A 25,091-nucleotide genomic window follows, 5' to 3' on the forward strand; every position below is an offset into this window, starting at 1 on the left:
AAAAAAAACAGAGGCAGGAAAGAGAGAAGCAGAAGGGGAAGGCTCACTGGAGCATATATGGAAGAGAAGTAGACTCTTAGTCATTCATCATTATGTTTCTATTGTCAAAGAGGTAGGATGATAGATGCTTGTGAGATGCTCCAACTATTCATAGATGAAAACTGGGCCAAGCAACATCAGAGTGAGACCAATATGGCAAAAGGTATTCAAGAGGAAAAACAGAACATGTAAGTAAGAAAAGGCTGTCACAGATTGTTTTTGTCTACTGCAGTGGTTCTCAACCTTCTAATGCCGTGACGCCTTAATACAGTTCCTCATGTTGTGGTGACCCCCAACCATAACATTATTTTCATTTCTACTTCATAACTGTAATTTTGCTACTGTTAGGAATCATAATGTAAATATCTGATATGCAGGATGTATTTTCATTCAATGGACCAAATTTGGCACAAATACCACATACACCCAAATTTGACTACTTCTGGGGTTGGGGGAGGATTGATTTTGTCATTTGGGGAGTTGTAGTTAACCTAAAATCAAAGAACATTCTGAACTTAGGATCTACACCGCCCTTTATTCCAGCATCTGATCCCAGATTATCTGTTTATCCAAGATATCTGGCAATGTAGACTCATTTAATACAGTTCAAAACAGATAATTTAGGATCAGATCCTGGAATAAAGGCCAGTGTAGATCCAGCCTCAGTTTGCTGCATCTGAGACCAATGGAAGGAGAAAGGGAGAGAGAACCTGGGGCATTTAAAAATCAGCTGAAAAAGTGGAACAACGGAAAATGAATCAAACTGTCCCTAACAAATAGGGACAATGGAGGATATGGATGTTCTGCCTTATGTGCTAAATTTGCATAGCTGGCCAAACTTTCCTCCATGGGTTGTCTGCATTTCCACACTTTGTGTTATTTTCATCCACATCATACCTGTTTTGTCAATAGAAGATGGAAAAGGTTTATTAAACTGCACAAACTTTGTTTCTGCGGGACATCCTGCAGCACATTTTACTATAGGTTATCTCATCGAATCTCAACCAATTCAACATTGTTTGTGGCAGCCACAAAAACTAAGTTTCTGGAATATAATGATTACTTTCAAAGTACTGTATATACTTGAGTATAAGCCTAGTTCTTCAGCCCTTTTTTAAAGACTGAAACAGCTCCCCTCGGCTTATACTCGGGTGAGGGTCCTGGTTGGCTTATATTTGGGTCAGCTTATACTCGACAATATATGGTACATTTATTATTTTTCTCTATTATTATTGGTATTATTACATTTATTATTTTTCTCTATAATTGTTGCTACTATTACATTTATTTTACTCTATTATTATTATTATTATTATTATTATTATTTTATTATGACACAGCAAACAAGATAGATATGCTGGATTTCATATCACAAAATCACAAGTTGAACACTTCCCAAGTGTCTAGGACTGATTATTATTATTATTATTATTATTATTATTATTATTATTATTATTACATTTATTATTTCACTCCGATCTTATTATTATTATATTTATTATTTTACTCTATTTATTACTACATGTATTTTTCCTGTATTTATTATTATTATTATTATTATTATTATTATTATTATTATTATTATTATTACATGTATTATTTTACTCTATTATTATTTTAAAAAAGGATACCTAAGCACATTTACATTGAAAAAGATGAGAATAATGATTTAATCAGAGTTGGACAATCCTATCTTAAATTAGAGCTTTATATAAATATTCAAAAACATTTAACCTACTGATGCCTCAATTAATGTAATTTTATTGGGATCTGTTTTTATTTCTGAAATTTACCACCCTCAGCTTATACTGGAGTCAATGTTTTCCCAGTTTTTTTGTGGTAAAATTCAGTGCCTCGGCTTATATTCGGGTCGGCTTATACTCGAGTATATATGGTAAGTAGCACACAATTAAACAGAAAATAACACTTTGAAACATGTTCAAAATTTTTCCAATTTTGTTTCAATTTGCTCGAGGCACACCTGCAAAAGCCTTAAAACACACCCAGAACTTCTATGAAGCAACTAGTTCCAGGGAAAGATGGATAATAAGGAGCCAATTTGTGTTTTGGGAAAACATGCCTGTCTTTAGCAACATTTTCTCTGTGGAACTCTTGACAGATTTCTGATGGACCCGAGGGTTCCCTAGAAAAGCGTTAAAATAGTTTTATGTAATTCCAAGGACTTGCGTGTATGCTTGCTACATGATACAAACTGCTTTCGAGGACAAACAAATTTGTGATAACAGCCTTGCATTATTTATCATGATGTATTAACAAGCAATCTGAAACTATCTTGTAATATTTATTTATTTATTTATTTATTTAATTTACAGTATTTATATTCCGCCCTTCTCACCCCGAAGGGGACTCAGGGCGGATCACATTATAACACACATAGGGCAAACATTCAATGCCCATAAACACATCAAACAGAGACTGAGAGACACACGCAGAGGCATATGCTCGGTCTGCAAAAGTGTCAGCCTTTTAAAGAATTTAGTCCCAACAGTTGCTGCTCTGCTGATCGAGAGGGCAGGGCTACATCTGTTGGAGAATTAACCTCGCATGATTCTTCCTATCTGTTTTTATGACCCCCAATTACATTTGCATGTCCCATTGGCATGCGTGACTAAAGGCTAACATTATTAGTAAAGACTAACATTATTAGTAAAATTTATGCTAGACACCTAAAAGGGAAACTGCAGGATTGGATAGATCAAGAAGGCATATTAGCCGACGAACAAGCTGGATTTAGGGAAGGACGATCTATGGCGGACCATTGCCTAGTCCTCCAGCATCTGATAGAAAAATACACTACCAACAGCTCTGCATCCTTGTATGTAGCTTTTATAGACTTCAAGGCTGCCTTTGATTCCATCTCTAGGGCCAAACTATGGGAAAAAATTAGAAGACACCTCAATTGACAGACGGCTCCTCCATCTTATCCGTCGACTCCATGAAGGGACGTCTCTCAAAATAAGATGCAACCCTCAAGGCCACCTCACTAACGCTGTTAGAACAGAGAAAGGAGTCAAACAAGGCTGCATCTTAGCCCCGTTACTATTCAACCTCTACATTAACTCTATGGTGGAGCAATTGCACAACATGGACTTTCACCCTCCAAAACTCGCGGGGAGACATATCTCCATCCTACTCTATGCTGACAATGCAGCACTGATTTCAAGAACACCAATAGGCCTCAAAAGAGCTTTGAAAGCATTGGCACAATATTGTAGAGAAGATCAGTTACAACTCAATTATCACAAAACGAAAATCATGGTGTTTGCCAAAAGACCTAAGCTCCACCATTGGAATATAGATGATAAAAAATTGAGCAGGTTCCATGTTTTAAATATCTGGGGGTAGTCTTCCACTCTTCAGGCAGCAGAAAAGCACATGGAGGCTATGTGGCTGAGAATGTATATAGGAGTTCATCTGCCATATTAAAATACCTGAGGTCAAAGGGGGGGGGCAATTTATACCCGCAGCTCTCAAACTAAAGGCCATGCTCCATGTTGGTCCTGTGAATCTCCTCAACATCTCCAGTGCTATAATTTGAAGTGAGACATCTTCTGAGTTTCCTTTGGCCCCATACTCACATGACACCTTGCTTGAAGTAGCCCTTGAAGAGCTCAGACTCGTAGCCCTGCACTTCTCGGTGTTGTACTGGGACTCCTCCAAGGTAGTCATCTAGCTGGGTGGTGTAGATGGCAGCGCAGCCCTGCTCATCCTGTGATGAGGATTTCCCAATCCAGTAGTGGACATCATAGGACATGGCAGTGCCTGATTTACGGGTCTAAAAGAGGGACAGAGATCAGGGGGAGAAATGAAGATAGGTTGAAGGAAAATCTCTGTGGAAGTTAAGTATAATGTGGACTGGTGGCCTGAATCTCCTTCTACACTGCCATATAAAATCCAGATTATCTGCTTTTAACTGAATTATATGGCAGTGTAGACTCAGATATTCCAGTTCAAAGCAGATAATGTGAATTATCTGCTTTGATAATCTGGATTATATGTCAGTGTAGAAGGGGCTGTAGACAGGGCCTAACATTTCAAAAGGAGTTATGGCATCCTTTATTATATTACACTCCAAATACAACATAGGCCAAGATTCTTTTTTTTAATGAAATTAATTTTTATTCGGGTTTTCATAGGTGTATACATCTAAGGTAGTCAGGAATGGTGAGGAGTGGAGGGGGAGGGAGAGAGAACACGCAGAAACCATATAGAAGAGAGAAAAAAGAAGGAAAAGAAAAATATATAATAAAAGACAAAAAGAAGAAAAAATAGATATAAAATTTGACTTCCCATCTTCTTTTCAAAAGTTTTGTATTGTCTTTAAGACTCTTTAATTTCATTAGGTTTCGGCTTCCCGCTGTTGTCTTATCGTCCAGTTTATATGTAGGTCAGGTCTATAATAAATGATGCTCCATCATTTCGCATGGCCTCTCTGTACTCCTCCCAGTCCGTTTTCTTCTTTCCTTCTCTTATTTTTTGGGTTAGACTATCCATTTGTATTATAGCAAGCATTTTTAGGTGCATTTTTCTATGGTTGGTACCTCCTTTCCTTTTCAAACCTTAGCTAGTACCATTCTTGCCGCCGTACTCATATGGAGGAACATTTTCTCCTGATTTTCATTAAACTTTCTGCTTGTTATGCCTAATAGGTACATTTCTGGTGCTAGTTGGAATATCCTCTTTAAAGCTTCTTGTGTTTTCTCATGTATTTTTACCCAGTATCTTTTGATATATATTTTTTGCATGACCACCACTGATGATAGAAAGTTCCTACTTTTGTTCCTTATTTCCAACATGTGTTTGCAGTATTCTTACAGAATTTTGACAGTACCAACAAAATTGCATTTTATACCAGTTCTCTCACAAGTTTGTGGATGCAGTATATTTCAGTTTTTTATTCCATATTTCTTCCCATTGTTCCAAATTAATAGTGTGTCCAATATCCCTGGCCCATTTCACTAGGCAGTCTTTTACTTGGCCAAGATTCTGTATCATCACAAAGATCTAGGATGATGGAGCTCTGTCATTGTAGCTACCACTGGTAATAAAGGTAAAGGTAAAGGTTTCCCCTGACGTTAAGTCCAGTCGTGACCAACTCTGGGAGTTGGTGCTCACCTCCATTTCTAAGCCGAAGAGCCGGTGTTGTCCATAGACACCTCCAAGGTCATGTGGCTGGCATGACTGCATGGAGCGCCGTTACCTTCCCACCGGAGCAATACCTATTGATCTACTCACATTTGCATGTTTTCGAACTGCTAGGTTGGCAGGAGCTGGGGCTAACAGCAGGCGCTCATTCCACTCCCAGGATTTGAACCTGGGACCTTTTGGTCCGCAAGTTCAGCAGCTCAGTGCTTTAACACACTGTGCCACCACCCTGCAAAAACCTGCCTCTTAAACCAGGTAGCACCTAAGCCAAAGAGTTACAGAAGCACTACAAAACGAGGCACTAGAAAGGACCAGTGTTGAATGGTCACATTTACCCCTTAACCATAGTCGTGAATCTCAGACAAGACTTCTGGCTTACGATGCTGTGTATATTTCCACCCTTTCTTGTAACTTTGTTATTGAACACAGTAATTTCTTCAAAAAACAATTGAGCGGTAGCTAGTTAATTCCACAGTTGACTTGTGCAGGGCTATTTGTACACACCACGCCACATCTTTTAGTGCATCCCATGGATCATATCCTCGTAGAGATACTGATCCTGGAAGCCTAGGTAAGTTGTGAGAATTATAAAATAACAATTAACTTTGCCCAGGATGTAGTAGATGTCACAGAAGCTCTAGCATCATCCCACCTTTTGCCTAATTTCTTGCCATACAAATGGGTTTGGTCCCCATTCCCTTAATGTGTACCGTGTTTCCCTGAAAATAAGACAGTGTCTTATATTAATTTTTGCTCCCAAAGATGCGCTAGGTCTTACTTTCAGGGGATGTCTTATTTTTCCATGAAGAATTCACATTTATTGTTGAACCAAAAAATAAACATTTATTATATACTCTACAGTAGTTGTCATCACAAACCAGCATAACCAGACAAACTGTGAATCCTATCAAGAATTTCTTGTTACTACCATTATTTCCATGTATACCACTCTATGGTACATACATTTACCGATCCTGCATGCTCTGGTGTTCTGTTTGGCGGGCATGCTTCCAAACAAAAACTTTGCTAGGTCTTACTTTTGGGGGAGGCCTTATATTTAGCAATTCAGCAAAACCTCTACTAGGTCTTATTTTCTGGGGATGTCTTATTTTAGGGGAAACAGGGTAGGTCACCAGGTGAATCTTGAGTGTTTCCTGTCATAGGGAAGTTCCCTAAAAGAGGAACTGAAGTAATCAATTCTACATCATTCAAAAGGATGCATTCAAACTTAGGAAGGTAATGGGTGGGGGAATCATGCCAAACTGTTGTATCCCGAAAGAAGCAGAAATCTCCAACATAACAAGTTTTGCAGGTACTTACTGAGAGGAGAACATAGCAATCCCCTTCATAGAAGCTGCCGTGGGCTTTTGGAGGTACCAGTACTAGATCCATTTTCTGGAAAGAAAAAACATACAGGTAAAACAGGAGCCAGAGTAAACTCACTGGCTTCATTGGCTGTCAGTCTCAAATAGAGCTGATTTTATCAATGCCTTCAAACCATCTCTGATTTATGGTGACCTTTCCTTGTGTTTTTTTAGAGCAGTGGTTCTGAACTTGTGGATGTTTTGGCCTTCAACTCCCAGAAATCCTAACAGCTAGTAAACTGTCTGGGATTTCTGGGAGTTGTAGGCCAAAACACCTGGGGACCCACCGGTTGAGAACAACTGATTTAGAGTGACGTTTGCATTTGACTTCCTTTGAGGCCCAGTGAGAGTAACTTGTCTAAGGGCATCCAGTAAGTTTTCATGGTTGAGCAGGGATTAAAACCTTGGTCTTCCAGAATCATAGCCCAATATTCAGAGCACTGCACTATGGATGTTAAATGTAGACTCATGAAGCCAACCATTCCCACTTTAGCTTTAAGACTTCTATTGGTGATACCAATGGATATACTTGGGACTAGATCAGGGGTTCTCAACCTGTGAGTCCCCAGATGTTTTGGCCTACAACTCCCAGATATCCCAGCCAGTTTACTAGCTGTTAGGACAGTGTTTCTCAACCTGTGGGTCCCCAGATGTTTTGGCCTACAACTCCCAGATATCCCAGCCAGTTTACTAGCTGTTAGGACAGTGTTTCTCAACCTGTGGGTCCCCAGATGTTTTGGCCTACAACTCCCAGAAATCCCAGCCAGTTTACTAGCTGTTAGGACAGTGGTTCTCAATCTGTGGGTCCCCAGGGGTTTTGGCCTACAACTCCCAAAAATCTCAGCCAGTTTACCAGCTGTTAGAATTTCTGGGAGTTGAAGGCTAAAACATTTGGGGACCCCAGGATGAGAACCACTTGTTAGGATTTCTGGAAGTTGAAGGCCAAAACATCTGGGAACCCAGAGGTTGAGAACCACTGGATTAGATGGATCATCTAATTCAGTGGTTGCCAGCTTTTGGTCCTCCATGTGTTTTGCACTTCAACTCCCACAATTCCTAACAGCTGGCAAGCTGGCTGGGATTTCTGAGAGTTGACGTCCAAAACATCTGGAGGACCAAAAGTTGGCAACCACAGTAAGTTGTAAAGCACCTCTTCTACCCATATATCTAGCCCTTCCCATCACACATTAATTGCAATGATTGAAAACCACTTCTCCAGTTGTACCAATATAAAGACACTGGACTAACTCCAATTGTTTGTCTCAACTAGAACAAACATATTAAATCAATAGGGCTTGCATAAATACAGAGTTTCAAAATCCCAAACAATCAGTGGAAGCATCCTAGATGGGAATAACAATTGGACATGACCCGTTAAACACAATTTTTGTTAGATCCATGAAGTGCAAATATAGCAATGTAATGTCTAAGGCTTTCATGGCCGGAATCACTGGGTTGTTGTGCGTTTTCTGGGCTGTATGGCCATGGCCCTGAAGCATTTTCTCCTGAAGTTTCACCCAAATCTATGGCAGGCATCCTCAGAGGTTGTGAGGTATATTGCTTGTGAGGTTTCCAATATACCTGACAACCTCTGAGGATGCCTGCCATAGATGTGGGTGAAACGTCAGGAGAGAATGCTTCTGGAACATGGCCATACGGCCCAAAAAACTCACAACAATCCATTAACATGTAACTTGGCAGCCCCATTGGGGGGTGGGGGGAAGGGAATCCATAGGGCTCCTCTACCTTAAAAATAGTGTACACTTTCTAAAATTACCTCTTCCACACAACTATGAAAGGTGCAGGAGGTGTTATCAATTAATTCTATAAATTAAAGTCTATAAATTAATTCCTACAGCACAATCCACATAGCACAACTCCACATGTGTTTTATAATTTTTACTGTTGTGTATAGTGGTTTAGGTCTTGGAACAGGAAGAAAGGGCTCAAATCTTTGTTCAGACATAAAAACCTTGCCACCAGGCAAGTCACGATCTCTCAGAAGATAGTGTGAGTTATTTTTAGACATGATCACAATTAGCAGTTAGGAATAACTAAAGAGATGGTGACACCTGGCCCTGACATAGCTTGAGAGAGGGAAGCAGCTTTCAGGTTAGCATAGCAAAAATGCATTTATCCACCTACCTCAATCCTCCAGATGATCAGTCCAGGTGTGTTCGTAACAGCTTTGAAGGCACTGGTCAGAGCCATGGCAGCTTCCAGATTTTAACAATACCTTCCAAAGCAAGAAAAACAGCCCATGGGAAAACTTCAGGAAACAGCATACGGGTAACAAAGTTTTGACAAACACAATAAAAAATATTTCACCTTGGGCACTAATCTCAAAAACCCTTCCAATGAAGGTGTCCACAAAATTGCCAGGAAAATCTACTGAATATGTTTTCTATATTGGTTTCCTTACTGATGCCCCTTGCATTTAAGAGTGCAACTACATTGAAGAACTAATGCAGTTTCACATCACTTTAACTGCTGTGGCTCAATACTATGGAAACATTGGGAGTTGTAATTCCTCAAGGTCTTTAGCCTTCTCTGACAAATAGTACTGGAGCTTCACCAAACTACAACTCCCATGATTGCATAGCATTCAACCATGGAAGTTAAAGTGGTGAGAAACAGCATTAATTCTACAGTATAGATGCCTCCTGAGAGTTGTCTGCCAAAGGCAGAACGAAACGACTCACTGGGAAAAAACACACTGGTGTAATTGCTGTATTTACGAAATTAGCACCAAAATATCATGATATATTGAAAACATAGACTACAAAAATGCATTGGATAATCCAGAACCTTGGATATGCGAGTCTTGGATAAGTGAGACTCTACTGTAGTTCTATGCCTGTGTGATTGGACTACTATTCCTGTTATGCCACACAATGAGGGTTTGAGTCCTCTGAAAGGCCACATTTGATGTTTATTTGTTCAGTTGCTTCTGACTCTTCGTGACCTCATGGACCAGGCCATGCCAGAGCTCCCTGTCATAGACAACTGATGCAACTGAGAAAAACTACATCCTCTATTCCTAAGCATGGGATTGCCCAGCCTCTTCCAATGGATGTCTTTAAAGCCAGTTCAGCTGTGAAGTGTTCAAGGTAGTCTATATGGGGAAGCAGAGGAAGTGGTATGGAAATACCACCCCACAAATGGTAAAAGCAAGCAGGGTCCTACCAAAGGATCATATTACTAAACTGTTGTTGGCTACCTTAGTGTCCTGGATATTTCCGAACTGCTGCAGAACTGTTGCCCAGAGGAATGAAAGCTTCTCTCTGAACTATGAGAAAGCTGCTGGGAAGCCTTGCCATCCAGATGATTTTGGCCTGCCAGATGTATCAGTCCTAGCTGGTGATACCAATGATAGGAGATTATGGGAGCTGCAGACCAAAAATCACTTTGGGCCTCATATTTGGCAAAAAGTGGCAAAGGGGTGAGTGCAGTGGGCCCTCAGTACCTGCTGGAGCTTGATTCCAGGACACCCCCTCCCCCTTCCGCCAATGGATACCAATAGTCATGGATGCTCATGTCCTAGCATATGCAAAGGTGTTGTAAAATGTGTCACATATATGAAATAGTAACATAAAGGCTCACCTTTTGGAATTTAAAAGATCAAGTTGTGGATGGCTGAATCTGTAGATACAGAGGGCAACTGTATTAATTCATTACCTTTAATTATTGTTCCCAGGGAACTTGAGAGATGGTCAATTCATGTATTCTTCTAATTAACTAGGAGCTTAATCTATCTGCTAGTCCCAACTGGAGTAGACTTAACAAAACAACTAGCTTTCCATAAGGTTGATCCAACCAACTAGACTGTTAATTAGATTTAGAATGAATTATAATTAGATTGGCAATCCAGATACATCTTGCTATCTGCACAGTCTGAGGATCACATCTTCAGAAGCAGATAATCAGCACATTTGCTTTGTGCACAGACTATGAAAGCATCACACTGCCAAAGCTGAGTTGAGACTATTCCTTGGATGAATGATTTATTTATTAACTGGCTTACTTAGCTCCTGCTTAGTTGGCAAGAGCAAATACGCAGTCCTTATTGCTGTCCTTTTCAGTCTGGTTGCGGCCTCCTCTCATGACAATTCTCTTGGGCAATTACCCAGGATGAAAGGGAAGAGTGGGAGTAGCATTGCCAGGTGAGAGCTCTCAGCCTATGAAATTTCTTAAACCAGAGACCTAGGGACAACTTAAGTCCTTGTGAAGGCGGGTGTCATTCAGTATGATACATGAAGCCCCAACCAGAGTTATGTGAAATATACCACACACATTTTTAAAAAGTCTAAAAAGGAGGAATGTAGATCTATATTGACAAACCTTTCAAGGCAGTATACTTACCCTGAGAATCCTCCTCTTTGCCCTGAACACTGGAGAAAAGGAGCCAGATGGCAAACTACAGCAAACCAAGCTGGAATCAAAAATAGTGTATCAGAAGCTTCATTTTGCTATGTACCACAGATCCAGAGCTTGGGAATGTCACTCATTTGAAATAGGCTGACAAATTCTAGGAGTCACTGCCCCAAAAACAACTTTCCCAACCAATGCACATACTTTACTTACATGATCAAGCTCAAAATTTGCTTTTAGCAGCTAGACTTTAGCCCTGGAATATTTCACCTTATTGGGTGCCCTTTAAGTATACCACCAATAGTAGGAGTTGTAGCCCACATATTGTTGTCACAGCCTTCAAGTTGTTTCTATCCTATGGTGACCCTAAGGAGGCCCTATCAGAGAGCTTTATTAGCCGTGCCCTCCAATATTTCACAAATAAAAACAGGGGCATGTCAAAGAAACCATCCAAGTGTAGCCATGATGTCAAAAATTATAAATGAGAAAGAATACACCAAATAAGAGAGGTTGTAGTAGTTTGTTTTTGTCCAAGCTTTTACCTTTCTCCTCTTCTCCCTGCTGAGCAGGAATCAAAGTACTTTTGCACTTTGGATGCAATCTGCAGCAATGAAAGTAAGCTGGGACAAAGGGGGAAATGGTAGGAGGAGAGGGAAACTGGGACATTTTAGAATCAGATGGAAAATTGGGACAATAAAGGATTAATAGGGATTTTCCCAACCAGATCAGGACAGTTGGAAGGTGTGCTAGCATAGCTGCAAATATGATGCTGCCCTAGGCAGTGTACAACAATAATAGGGGATCTACTTTCTACCACCAACAAATCTTAGCTGATCAGCTCTGTGTGTGATGGCTGAATGGCGTCCTCAGGAGAGTATGCTTGTTCCATCAATGTTTAACATTTACACAGATGATCAGCCATTGCCAGAAGGAACAGAGTTTCATCTATGCTGACAATCGTGCCATCACCGCTCAAGCAGGGAACTTTGAAATTGTTGAACAGAAGTTCTCCAAAGCTTTAGGTGCGCTTACTCCCTATTACAGGGAAAACCAGCTGATTCTTAATCCATCTAAAATGCAGACATGTGCTGTTCATCTTAAGAACAGACAAGCATCTCGAGCTCTGAGGATTACCTGGGAAGGAATCCCACTGGAGCATTGCAACACACCAAAATACCTTGGAGTTACTCTGGATCATGCTCTAACTTATAAGAAGCCCTGCTTGAATATCATGCTAAAAGTGGGTGCTAAAATAATATCATACAGAAGCTGACTGGCACAACATGGGGATCACAACCAGACACAATGAAGACATCTGCCCTTGCGCTTTGCTACTCTGCTGCTGAATACGCATGCCCAATGTGGAACACATATCACCACATTAAAACAGTGGATCTGGCTCTTAATGAGGCATGCTGCATTATCACAGGATGTCTATGCTCAACACTGCTGAAGAAATTATACAGTTTAGCTGGTATTGCACCACCTCACATCTGTCGGGATGTAGCAGCCAGCAATGAAAAGACCAAGGCAGTGACATCTCTGGCCAGTGCTCTGTTCAGATATCAGCCAGCAAGCCAACAACTTAAATTAAGAAACAGCTTCCTAAGATCTACAGAGACACTCGCAGAAACATCTCAGCAAGCAAGAGTCCAAAAGTGACAGGTAAATACCTGAACCTCAATCAGTGGCTGATAGTGGATGAGAAACTCCCCCTCTGGGCTCACAGAAGACTGGGTAATTTGGAAGGCGCTAAACAGACTGACCTCTGGTACCGCGAGATACAGAGCTAACCTTAAGAAATTGGGCTATAAAGTGGAGTTCACAATATGCGAGTGTGGAGAAGAGCAAACTACAGCCCACTTACTACAATGCGGTCAGAGCCCTGCCACATGCACAATGGAGGACCTCACAGTGACACCAGAGGTACTCCAAGTGGCCAGCTTCTGGTCAAAGGAAATTTAGCTTCATGCCACCTTTGTGGTTTTTATACATTATAGCTGTATTCTCAATTTGCTTCTGACACAATAAATAAGCTCTGTGTGTGAGAGCCCTAGGGAAGAAAGGAGACATCCTCCAGCCCTACCTCTTTTGGAAAAGTCATTAGGTATCAGGAGGATTCTGTGTGCAAGCCTCACTGCACAGGTAGTGAACCCCCTTGCTTGGTTTTACAACTGGCATCCTCATCAGTAAACACAGAGATACATACTTATGTCACATCGAAGGCTGGCACATGCAAGTACTTACAAATCTTCCGTGAAGACGTAACTGCTCACTGCTACTACTGCCTTCTTTTTAGTGCAGCCGGGAGGAGCAAGGCATTCTGGGATCCCCAAAGTGTGGGCAGGCTGAGAGCAGCCTGGCCCACAAAAGCATCCTCCTTCAACCCTTCTCGGCTATACCCCCCAATTGCTCCATCATTGAAACCAGATGGTGGGTTTTAATGAGAGAAACAGGGCAGCCTGTAGACTCTTGCTCAAGACTTGGAGGCATCCCAAAGGCTGAGACTGATTAGCCAGCAACAGGCAGGAGTGAGCCCGCCTCAATTCCACAGAAAGAAACCGCTGCCTCTTTGGACTTTATGTTGGAAAAAAAAGTCGCCTCTTCCTTTTCTCAGGGGAAGGGGTCTAAAAACAGTGAATTGATGGGCTGGACACCTACCACTTTGAGAAACTGGAGGGGAACATTTTTTCACCTTGTACCAAAAATTATTGGGGATCAACAAAAGCATTTGGGATGTGATTTCATTGCAAAGTTTTCTCTAAGCAAGTGAGCTCTGGAAAGGTTGCTGCTGCGGAGGAAACACCCATGGAAAAGTTGACACCAGAATGGGAAATGATCCTTTGTGGAATCTTAAGGAAAGATACTCAAGTAGGTTACTAGGGACTCTTTGATGGTTGTTTGTGGATCCTTACAATAAAACTGATGCATATTTTATATCCTCACATAAAGTTTCAAAAACAAATGCTCTGGTACCCTCAACCAAGACAGCATGTGTGCTATAGTGCTAAAATTTAGGGTTGCCAAATCTCAGGTCTGGCCCTCAGTCTCCAGTTTTCAAGGGTCCCCCATTCATATAGCCTTCAGTTGTGATCACAACACAAAGCTGGACTGAGCTTGATAGTGATGAGCCTCCGACTCCATTTCCAGGCCAGTTTGATCCTATTCCAAACCACACAGTAGCTTTTTGTGATGCCACTTACTGGTGTCATGCTCCAGCTTCACCAAAAGTGACCACCATATTCAGGTTGAGTTTCCAGTACAGCTCTAGAAATGACAATGTTGCAGCAGCCACCGGTCAGAAGATCCTATCTAAAACATTTAATTTGCGGGTGCATCATAATTATAGAACAGCCATACAGGAGAGTGACTGAAGAACCGACTGCATTCAGACACAGAAAGGGCAATGGGTAGTTTGGGATGTGTCTTCAGAGCCAACCATCTCATCATGTTTGTGGGGAATTATTCTCCTGTTTTCTTCTTGTAATTAAAATGTATGGGATGTTTTGTATCCAAGTGCCCATTGATATCCAGCAAAGGAGGCAGTGCTTCTGGTGTGCACATTCTGCTTAAGGCAGAATGCATACATGAACAATGCACATTAATAATACATTCACTAAATGTAGAAAGATTTTTGTTCTGAAAATCCAAGGATTTAAAAAATCAGATTATATTTACAATTAACAAACAATCTTGGTATTGGTCTATTACAATGCATCCTTACCTATATATTACATATAAGAGTGAGTGCCTTCTCCATCATGGCATCCAGGGCAATGGGCTATACAGCGCAGGAAAAAGTGGCTGGAGAAGTTCATTGGGGCTTTTGAGAAAGTTTTTTTTTCTGTGTCAGGAGCAACTTGAGTCGCTTCTGGAGAGAATTGGCCGTCTCCAAGGATGTTGCCCAAGGGACGCCCGGGTGTTTTGATGTTTTACCATCCTTGTGGGAGGCTTCTCTCATGTCCCCCCATGGAGCTGGAGCTGATAGAGGGAGCTCATCCGCACTCTCCCTGGGTGGGATTCGAACCTGGCAGCTTTCAGGTCAGCAACCCAATCTTCAAGTCACGAGGCTTTAGTCCACTACGCCATCAGAAAGTAGAGGGCAGTATCTCCATAGGCGATTTCCTGCTTCTTGGCAGGGGGTTGGACTGGATGGCCCATGAGGTTTCTTCCAACTCTTATTATTCTATGATTCTATGTAAGAGGGATTACATCCTAGTTTGATAGCCAACTAGCCCTCTTGGAAGACCTAAATAACTTTTTTCCCCTCTTCTGGTTGAGAGGGGTGCTGGGTACGATGTAAGCATCTGCCCAAAGAGTCGAACCACTCCCAAAAAATACAGAAACATCCAGCCTTAAATCTAATCTGGCTATGAAGCACTTTCCTCCTGCATAATAGAGAGAGGGGGAAAGAGAGAGCTCTGGGTTCCTCTCCATTAGCCCATTTAACTGGCACTTCCAGGAGCTGCCTGAGTCATAGACGGGAATCAGACCGCTCAAGGAAATGCTCGATGAGAGTAATTTATCCCTTCCCCCACATCTCCACATAAGGAGTCAGGAAGAGCAAGAAAAAGCTAGCCTCTCTCATACTGAATTTGCTTTCCCTTCCTCTTCCCTTAGCAAAAAAGAGGGAGGCCTGGTTCCCAGCTGAAGTGACAGGTTGAAAAGTTCCACCTGGCAACTCATCTGAGAACCTGTTTGTATGTGTATGTATGTGTATGACTACACCTCCTGACATGATTTAGGGCATTTTGAAGGCCACAGAAGTAGATCCATCCATTTGTGGCTCCCATGTCAGTGGAGTGGTGAAGCCAGATTTTAATCTAAACTTCAAAGAAGTTATCCAAAGTGCTGAATCTCATCTCCAAAGTAGATTCAGGACCTTGGAGAACTCATTTGAAGCTATGTAAAAAGTAGAGTGGATTCAGCACCTTTCCAATAGGAGAGCCATTGTGACCCACATTGAAAGGGCTCAGCACTCTGACCATACAGCTGGTGCCAAAACTGCAATTTTTTGGTGATACATCAAAATGTAAAACATGTCCTGCCTTTTAAAAAATCTTCTTAAATTTGACAACTTCTCTAAAGTCAGCCTTCCACTTTTGCTGGGGTTAGGGGTACAGGACTGCTGTGAAAGTTAAAAAATCACAAATAAAGAAATTGCAATTTTTTACCCAAGAGAATACTTTTCTAGGAATTTCTAGATCTTCAGGCATGAAACTATAACTTGGATCGGCCATGGAATATGACCTGGATTGTGTGATTTTTCATTGGTGTTTTAATGTTTATGTTTTTTAATTGGTGTGGATTTAAATGCTTTTGTTTATTTGTCAATATGTACATGTGGTATCAAATTGTTGTCTTTGTAAAGACGCCCTTTGGGGTAAGAAAGGCAGGGTACAAGTGTGATAAATAAATAAATAAGGTCACCTTTCACTGGAAGATGCACACAGAATCTCACTGGAGGATCTAAAAAGTCTTAGTAAGGTGTTCTTTTAAGAAATCTCTTGATGATCCAGCATGACTGGTGGAAGTTGACCATAGAATCACTGGAGTACCTAGAAATTCCTAGATACTTATATAGACAACATTGTTAATCAAATTTGTAAATAATCAAATCCGCAAAAGTGAAAACCACAAATGTGGAGGGGTGGCTGTATATTGTCCTAGTTGGCCCTCTACTGTTGGAATATAAGGTAAAGGTAAAAGTAAAGGTTTTCCCCTGACATTAAGTCTTGTCATGTCCGACTCTGGAGGTTGGGGCTCATCCCCATTTCTAAGCTGAAGAGCCAGTGTTGTCCCTAGACACCTCCAAGGTCATGTGACTGGCATGACTGCAGGAAACGCCATTACCTTCCCTCCGGAGCAGTACCTATTAATCTACTCACATTTGCTTGTTTTCGAATGGCTGGGTTGACAGAAACTGGGACTAACAGCGGGAGCTCACCCCGCTCCCCAGATTCAAACCACCGACCTGTTGGTCAGCAAGTTCAGCAGTTTGACGATTTAACCTGCTGCGCCACCGCGGGCTCCTGTTGGAAGACTTTTTATTAATTTGATCACATTTTTATTTTGTGTGATCAGTTTTAATGAGACACTGGGTGTACATAGCCTGGTATCTGTATGGATGAAGGGCCATTTCAAAAACACACACATTAAATCTGAATGCCATACTAAGCAGACTTCAACCAACACCAATTAATTATAATCAAAAATCAAAATGGGGGAAAGGGGGACTTTTAAGATGATTGCCTAGACAAGAATATATGGAATATATATACAGCAGAAGGTGTAATTCCCTTTTCTTAGGGTGCATCTACATTGTAGAACTAAAGCCATTTGGCTTTAACTGCCATGGACTCATGGGAGTTGTTGTTTTATAAGGTATTCAGCCTTCTCCACCAAAGAGTACTGCTGTCTCACCAAACTAGTGATCTCATTATCCCATATCATTGAGCTAAGGGAAATAAAATAGTGTCAAACAGCATTAATTCTACATTGCAGATGAATCTTTAGAGATCCCTGAGAATGGTAGTTTAGGGATTGGAGGAAAGTACACAAGAGCTTTATCAGCAGCTCCAGCAAACTACAATAACTCAGCTTTTTGAGATATGGGGGAAGCTATGGCTATCCATAAAACCCAAAAGTCTACTTTTGCATATTTCAGAAAAATGCTGGATCTTTAAAATTCTTCAAATAGCATGGACAATTGTCATTTGTGGTCCACCTAAGTCTCAAAAATCAGGTAATGAAAACTATATTATAGTGAGTGAGCCAAACATTACTACAAGCGGATGGTGGTGTTGCTAGTCTGGACCTCTTTTGATGCCTTGTTTTCTTCTTTCAGAAAAGTTTCCATTACATAGTGCCTAAGGGCTAGAGTCAGGGTAGTGTGTAGAGCTGAATCAGCTCCACGCTGTCTCTATTCTATCCACTTAACCTTTTTTAAAGTATTTGCAGTCTGATCAAATAAATTTGGTGATGAGAATAAATTTAGCACAAATGTTGAGAGCGTGTTTGTTTTAGTTGTCACACCCAGCCCATAACTTGGTATACTCAGATTGATTATATTCATTTATTCCAGAATTTGGGGCTGGGGTCAGCCACTAATAAGGCAGCTCTGAGTTTCTTTTCCTGATGATCTCACTCAATGGATGCCCAGGAGTGTTAACAAATGCCATATTACTCACATAAAAACACCAAACATAAGGCAGCCTTACTAAAGCTCTAGCCATTGTTATGCTACAGTCTGGCATGAATAAAAAGAGGCGTCTGAGTGTGTACAGAGGGCCTCTTGTGCAGCCCAAACCTATCCCAGCCACTTGAGCTGCATAGATGGATGTTTAGGTAAAGGTTTTCCCCTGATGTTAAGTCTAGTTGTTTCTCACTCTGGTGGGTAGTGCTCATCTCCATTTCTAAGCCGAAGAGCTGGTGTTTGTCTGTTGACGCCTCCAAGGTTATGTGGCTGGCATGACTGCATGGAGCACCATTACCTTCCCGCCTATTGATCTACTCATATTTGCATGTTTTCAAACTGCTAGGTTGGGAGAAGCTGGGGCTAACAGCGGGAGCTCACCTCGCTCCCCGGATTCGAACCACCGACCTTTCGGTCAGCAAGTTCAGCAGATCAGCAGTTTACCCCACTGCGCCACCAGGGACATTTAAGAAGTCAATTTATGAGGAAGCCTCAAAGAAGCTGTTTTCTGAGTCGAACACTAGCTCAGAAGATAGTGTACATTTAAAATGAAATTATCAGTGCATAGTCCCAAATGTTTTGAAGGGAAGGGTACGTGTGAGGATACATTTAGCCTAGCAGTTTACTAAAGAAATTCCAAATGGCTCTGAGCCTTAGGAGTTTAAAATTTAAAATGGCAATCCTATAGCTCTTTGTTTTTGTGTGACTCCAAGCCCTTTCTGACTTACGGCTTTCTGGGGCTGAGAATGTGTGACTTGTTGAAAGTTACCCAGCAAGGTTTCCATGGCTGAACAGAAAATAAAACACACGTCTCAAGAGCTGTAGTCTGGTGCTCAAATTGCTGTGCTATCTAGCAGAAATGCAATTAATGAGTTGTGTGTGTGCCTTCAAATTGCCTGCGGACTTATGGTTACTCAGTGAATTTCTTATGATTTTCTTAGGTAAGGAATACTCAAGAGGTGGTTTTCTCTAAAATATAGCCTACACCATTTGACATTTGTTGGCTGTCACCTGTCCAAATACTAACAGGGCTGATCTTGCTTAGCTTTAAAGATGAGACCTAATGTTTAATGTTTTTAGGGTAATTGTATGCACAATTACATTTACATTAAGCATTTGACTTGACCCTTCCATGACTTTCCTTTACTGAGTTTACATTTGATCCCTCCCATTCCTAAGGCTCTTTTAGACTACAATTCCAAAGGCCTCCTAGTTAGTATGATTACTCAGAAATAACTCTGGTCTCATCGGATCATCCCGATTTGCACTCTACCATTTTCAAATTTCTGAACTATCCTGCCTCTTTTCCATCCTCACCCCATAACCTCTTCCTTCCTTCTCCCACCCCAAACATTAAGGAACACTTACCTGTGTTTGCTGCTGACTCCTTTTGCTCCGGCCCAAGATTATGGTGCAAGAAGAATAGAAACCCTGCCAGCTCAAAAGGGATCTGGACCCACTCACAGAAGATTTGCCTGCATTTGCATCTTGCTATCTATTAGCTGCCTGGACCAATCAATGCTGGGCTCGCCCTCTGGTTTGAGTGAGTGTAAGAAAAGCATCTGTTTGTTTCTCTTGAGAGCCAGAGCTTCCAAGGCTGCATTGGCATTTTCTCTTGGCCACCCCCCCCCCCACCCTCCCACCCAATATCCCACACTCATTTTCCCATTGATTTTTCTTAAGTGCTGAGGTCCATCAATAATGCAACTAAATAGGGGGCAAAGGGTGGAGGGATGTGAAGCTAACCACATTGCAGTGGTTTCCTGCAAGCTACAATTCAAAGGTAGACCAAGAAGCAACGACTTTGCCCAGTTAATAGATATTATTTACTCCCTTCTGTTCTGTTCCCCTATGATAAACATGAATACAGGGGATTTTGCTCAATTTGGGGAAGAAAGGGTGGATATAAAGGCATCCCCACCACCCTTGTAGTGAATAAATGCAATGATCACATCCATAACAACATCTTTTTTGAGATCTGGTACCACCTGTTGCTTGAATGCAAACCATGGCAGGGTTCAAGTGACATAGTTTACTTAACAAGGAGTTTTGTTGAGGCCTTCAAGCTACAAATGCTTGCCTAGCCAATAATGTGGAGTGCTGGGAATTACAGTCTATCAGCATCTGGAGGACCTCATGATTTGCACATTTTATACTGCTCTGCATTAGATTCCTGCCTCTTCCAGGCTGTGACTTTTTAGCTTGTTTTCTCCATTCTGATTGATATGAATAAATGGAGACACGTCTCCTACACCCAATCGCTCTCTCCCCTGCCTATGTGGCTAGTGTGCACCTGTGCATTCACTGGGTGATCTCAACATGAAGGGATGACTTGTACTTACAAGCCTTCATAATTTAAAAGCACATCCCTGACACACACATCTCCTAAAAGATAAAATACCTTCTGCTCCCACAGCTGTTCAGAACACTATGTTCTTCCAGACATGTTAGACTACATTATTGGCTATGTAGGTGGTAGTTATTGGGGGCAGCAGTCCAATAGGACAGGGAAGCTTAATGTAGCTTCATGAGCATTTGAGGAGAATTGAGAAGTGTAATGAAAGCATCAATAAAGTCCATGCTCTTTAGTCAATACCACTGATTTCTAAAATTGCTTGCAAATTTTAGCTTTCCAAGCATGTAATATTTCATAACTAGCAGCTCACGATTCAAGCTGATCCTTTTGAATAAATATCACTATTATGTTTTTATGCATTTTCCAGGCTGTATGGTCATGTTCCAGAAGCATTATCTCCTGATGTTTCGCTTACATCTATGGCAGGCATTCTCAGAGGTTGTGATGCCTGCCATAGATGTGGGCGAAACGTCAGGAGAGAATGCTTCTGGAACAATGCCATACAGTCTGGAAAATGCACAACAACCCAGTGATTCTGGCCATGAAAGCCTTCGACAACACATATCACAATTGTGTTGCTCTTCGCATGACGACGGATTCACATGGTAAACTTGGTGATGCAGTCTTTTCCAAACCTTCCCAGATTATGGGATATTTCAGTGGTGCTTCTTTCAGAGTTTTGTCCTCATAAATGAACTTCTCAGAGACAAAAGACTTTTTCTCCTTCTGTCCCAAGACTGACGGGGTGAGGGAAAAGATAAACAGCGCAATTCCTCTCTTTAAAAAATGTTTTTAATTGCAGTTAATACAAAGATTTCAAAAATAGAAAGAGATCGAAACGGCAACAAGGCCGGCTTCAAGTTTTGGGATTTTTTTCCTCAATTAAAACAAAAATCAAACAACAGCAAGTGAGGACATGTGACAAAGGCAATTGATGTTTGGGGTTGTTGTATGTCTTTCGGGCTGTGTGGCCATGTTCCAGAAGCATTCTCTCCTGACGTTTCGCCCACATCTATGGCAGGCATCCTCAGAGGTTGTGAGGTATGGATACATGTGAGGTTCTGGAACATGGCCACACAGCCCGAAAGACATACAACAACCCTGTGATTCTGGCCATGAAAGCCTTCGACAACGCAATTGATGTTTGTTTGTTACACTTTGTTGAGGTGGGGAGAAAAAGGGAGCGTTCAGGGCCCTAACTCAAAAGCACCAGCTACCATTCCCCATATGAAACAGGAACTCCCAAACACAACTGAATTCAAGAAGTACAGCAAATGTCTCTTTGTGTGGTGGCATCCATGGATGATATAGGTAGGGAAAGGCACAGCCCAATTAAGTGCTAGAACCACTTCTTGGTTGGCATTTGACCCTCATCGCCAGCTGGGTTTGATCAAGGCACAATCCCAACATTGGCAATTTGAGCCCAGGCAACAATATGGCTATTGAAGGCTACATTGGTCTTACCCTCAGAGTGGGAATAGGGCAAGTACCTCCATGTAAGCAACTAATTCCCCTCTTCCTTCCAACTTCCACTCATTATTTGACAAGATCCATCTAGTAAACATCACTTTCATATATATTTCATCAAACTGGGGGAGTATTCTAGTTGCTCACTGGCTGGTCTCCTTCAGAGGAAGGAAGTCCCATACAGGTCCTGCCATGTATTTTGTGGGGGAACTAGTAATCTCAATCTCATCACAGCCCAATCTTTGGGGTAATAAGAAACAAGCAATTCTGAATTAAGTGTAGAGCACCATTTGTTTGCTTACATGAATAAAAAAGGAGTGTCATTGCCAGGGGTGTTTTCAATCAAGTGGAGTTGTCAAGAGCTACCTTTATGTCTGAAGATAGGGCCAGGATAGATGCATGCAGGATGTTTGGTGCATATGTGTCATTTCTTCCCAGCTGATAAAGGGCAAAGATAGAAGCTGAGAGCAAAGATTCAACCAGGAAGGAGTGACAAAGAGCTTTTGTTCTTTCCAGCATTCATTAACCTTGAATCGTTTAAGGCTGTGGCTGCAAAAAGGGCAGACTGAACAATATGGGGAGAAAAGGGAATCCCTCTCCTCTGACAAGTTGGCAACCTGTTCCCAACATATCCTTGCCAATGGAGAGATGGGCCATTAGCAACTCAGGCAAAGAGAGGGCAGGGTCTTATACAAAGAAGAGGGAGAGAAATGAGAGAAGGTGACATCTCTCAAACACAAATAGTCCACAAAGATGAGGCCTCGACTGCAGGCACATACATACTCATACTTGCAGGTCAAGTATTAGCCAATTCACACACTTAAAAAAAAAGGGGGGGGGGGAAGCAACGATTTGCCTGCTCACTCAAGCTGACATCAAGTCTTTGAAGCTTTGGTCCTTTTGAGCTTCCACACTTTGATCTGAGTGCTGGGTTAAGATAACCCTCAACCCAGCACTCAGATCAAAGTGTGAGGCAGCACCAGAACTACATAAATGAACAGACAGAAAACACAAGAGCCCTGAAGGATCTCTGCACCTCTCCCACCACACATCAGCTACACATGAAGTCACTTGCAGTATATTGCTTACAGGAGGGAAAGGGAGAAAAGCAAGCTGGCTGTCAGTTGAAACATTTGGTTGTCTCCCACCCCATGGCACTTTGAAAGCACCTATTCACAGCATGTGAAGACATGACTTGAAGGGAAGTGTACCATGCCATGGAGGAAGGGAAAAGGGAGAACAGGTGACTCTAGCAGGCAGCTCCCTGTGTATATAAATAGTTACAAAAACCCCTGTATACATTTGGTTTCTGAGAGCTGACTGGCACCACCTGCAAGGCTGAGGGAGCGTGTAGTGAAAGAAGTGGGTTGGCCACACTGCTAAACAGAGGCCCAACCCAGAGAGAGCTGAACAAGAAAGAGGCACAGTCACTTGGCAGGAATGACAGTTCTCCTTCCTTCCCCGAAAATACAGCATGGAGCAAACAGACTGTGCGCATGTGTGAAACAAATGTGCCCCTCTCTACTTGCTGCCCCGGCTTCTAGTATGCTAGTCCATGATTCCCTGAGGCCACCCAAAGAGCTAGGTTTTCAAGTTTTCAATGATGGGCCCTAAAATGAGTCCTGAGTTGCTTGGGTGGTTTCTTGGTTGCCTGGCCACCATCAAGGGAGGTAAGACACTAGCGGGCAAAAGTCATGTCCTCCTACCCTTCTGGCTAGCAGACGCTCTCAGTGAGGGCAGAGAGTGTGCAATAACAAGGCAAATGTCTAAGGCAAGAAATGTTGCTTTAAACTAGTTCTATTTAGTTCTGCCCCCTCCCCAAACAATGTTAGGCCTGAATTCAGGATCATGTGATTATCTATAATGCCATTTTTAAACCCTTATGGAGTATGAGGGAACCAGGTAGGTTAACTATTTTAATCTTAATCCTTAACTATGCTATGCTACTAATATTAGAGGGGGGGTTGAGAGGTCTTGTCTTCCTCTGGGTCTTATCTTTCACCTTGTGGGCATAATTCAGACACAAGGCAAGGTATAAAACATGGCTTCTTGTAAGCCCAGGAAAATTAGAGACCAAGCCCCCTGAATGCACAGGCTTGGTTTCTTTCAAGGAGAAGTGTTGCATGAGCAGGACAAAGGAAGCTGCATAAAGCTGCTGAGCTAAAGTCTCCCTCCGCCATCTTTTCTTTCCAGTCAGATACAAAAGGCAAGGAAAAGTTTATCCCATGCAAATTCTGCCTGGATAGGACAGAGGGGAATATTTGAGATATCAGGGGAGGTTCCCACCATGGAAGCCTCTCCTTGGCCCCAGGGCTGTATTGCCCAGGACTAGATAAAGCTGCGCTCTCAGAAACATCCAAAAATAGGGGTAGAAAGAGGAAAATACCTTTTAAAAAGAAAATAAATGCCAAACAACACATTTGGCATTGTTTTAGGTTGCCAAGGGGGAAGGCTGTCTGAGCTGCATGGAGAACATCCACAGAGAATCATCATCTTGCAGCGGGGCTGAGACAATGTTGAGCCCTCGTGGTGTGACGAGGGGAAGAAATGGCACTGTCCCTTTTGATGCTGCCTAAGTTCCTGCAGTGCATAGATATGAGCCCTAATGGGGAGGGGGTGTCGATCTTGGATGTCCCTGCATTTGGGTGGAAAGGCCAGAGGCTCCGGCTTCTGGCCATACCCTGGTTGGAAGCTGCTCTGGCGCAACCTAATGGGTGGCCAAGGCAGGTTATTGCCCTCAAAGTGCTTGCATCTGCCCTGTGGGAGGGTCATGAGTAACGCATGTGCAGTTCCCCTCCCTTCCTCCTGGCCAATACTGAAGGCACTGAGTGAAAAAGTTCCCCTTTGGGCATAGTGCTAGGAGGGCTTTAAGGCGCCCTCAGTTGACCGAGGCTGGTATAAACGTCCTCTGCCTCACTCAGCTCCTCAAAGATCGGGATCAAGTTCAGCAGCTCAGTGTCCGCCATGTCGTCAAACCAAGACTGGACTGGCACCTGCAGCGGAGAGAGAAAGACAAACAAGATCAGCCTGGAGAATAGGAAAGGAGACAGAACACAGGCAGGAAGTGGGAGAACCACTTTGGGAAACACAGAACCACCTAAGATTTTTCGATGTAGCAGGGGCTGGCTCAACG

General features: G+C 42.1%; 2 protein-coding genes across 5 annotated transcripts in view; both read right to left on the reverse strand.

Moving 5' to 3' along the window:
- Window positions 1-19,753, reverse strand: part of avil (advillin) — a 55,695-nt gene extending 35,942 nt beyond the window's left edge. The window contains exons 1-6 of one of the 3 annotated variants that reach the window (XM_062966424.1): window positions 19,504-19,753; window positions 10,932-11,001; window positions 10,173-10,211; window positions 8,715-8,805; window positions 6,526-6,600; window positions 3,639-3,835 (exon numbers count right to left, since the gene is read on the reverse strand). In XM_062966424.1, the coding sequence (XP_062822494.1) occupies window positions 3,639-3,835; window positions 6,526-6,600; window positions 8,715-8,780 (338 nt within the window). In that variant the 5' untranslated portion in view covers window positions 8,781-8,805; window positions 10,173-10,211; window positions 10,932-11,001; window positions 19,504-19,753. Of the gene's footprint in view, window positions 1-3,638; window positions 3,836-6,525; window positions 6,601-8,714; window positions 8,806-10,172; window positions 10,212-10,931; window positions 11,002-13,187; window positions 13,384-19,503 lie in introns of those variants that run through there. The other 2 variants (XM_062966423.1, XM_062966425.1) reach the window with 2 other exon arrangements.
- Window positions 19,754-21,265: 1,512 nt separating this feature from the next.
- Window positions 21,266-25,091, reverse strand: part of ctdsp2 (CTD small phosphatase 2) — a 72,069-nt gene continuing 68,243 nt past the window's right edge. For both annotated transcript variants that reach the window (XM_062966427.1, XM_062966428.1), the window contains one exon: window positions 21,266-24,951. In XM_062966427.1, coding sequence (XP_062822497.1) covers window positions 24,826-24,951 — 126 coding nt within the window. In that variant the 3' untranslated portion in view covers window positions 21,266-24,825. The remainder of the gene's footprint in view (window positions 24,952-25,091) is intronic.

This window comes from Anolis carolinensis, unplaced genomic scaffold, assembly GCF_035594765.1.
Source record: "Anolis carolinensis isolate JA03-04 unplaced genomic scaffold, rAnoCar3.1.pri scaffold_20, whole genome shotgun sequence".
Taxonomy (NCBI): domain Eukaryota; kingdom Metazoa; phylum Chordata; class Lepidosauria; order Squamata; family Dactyloidae; genus Anolis; species Anolis carolinensis.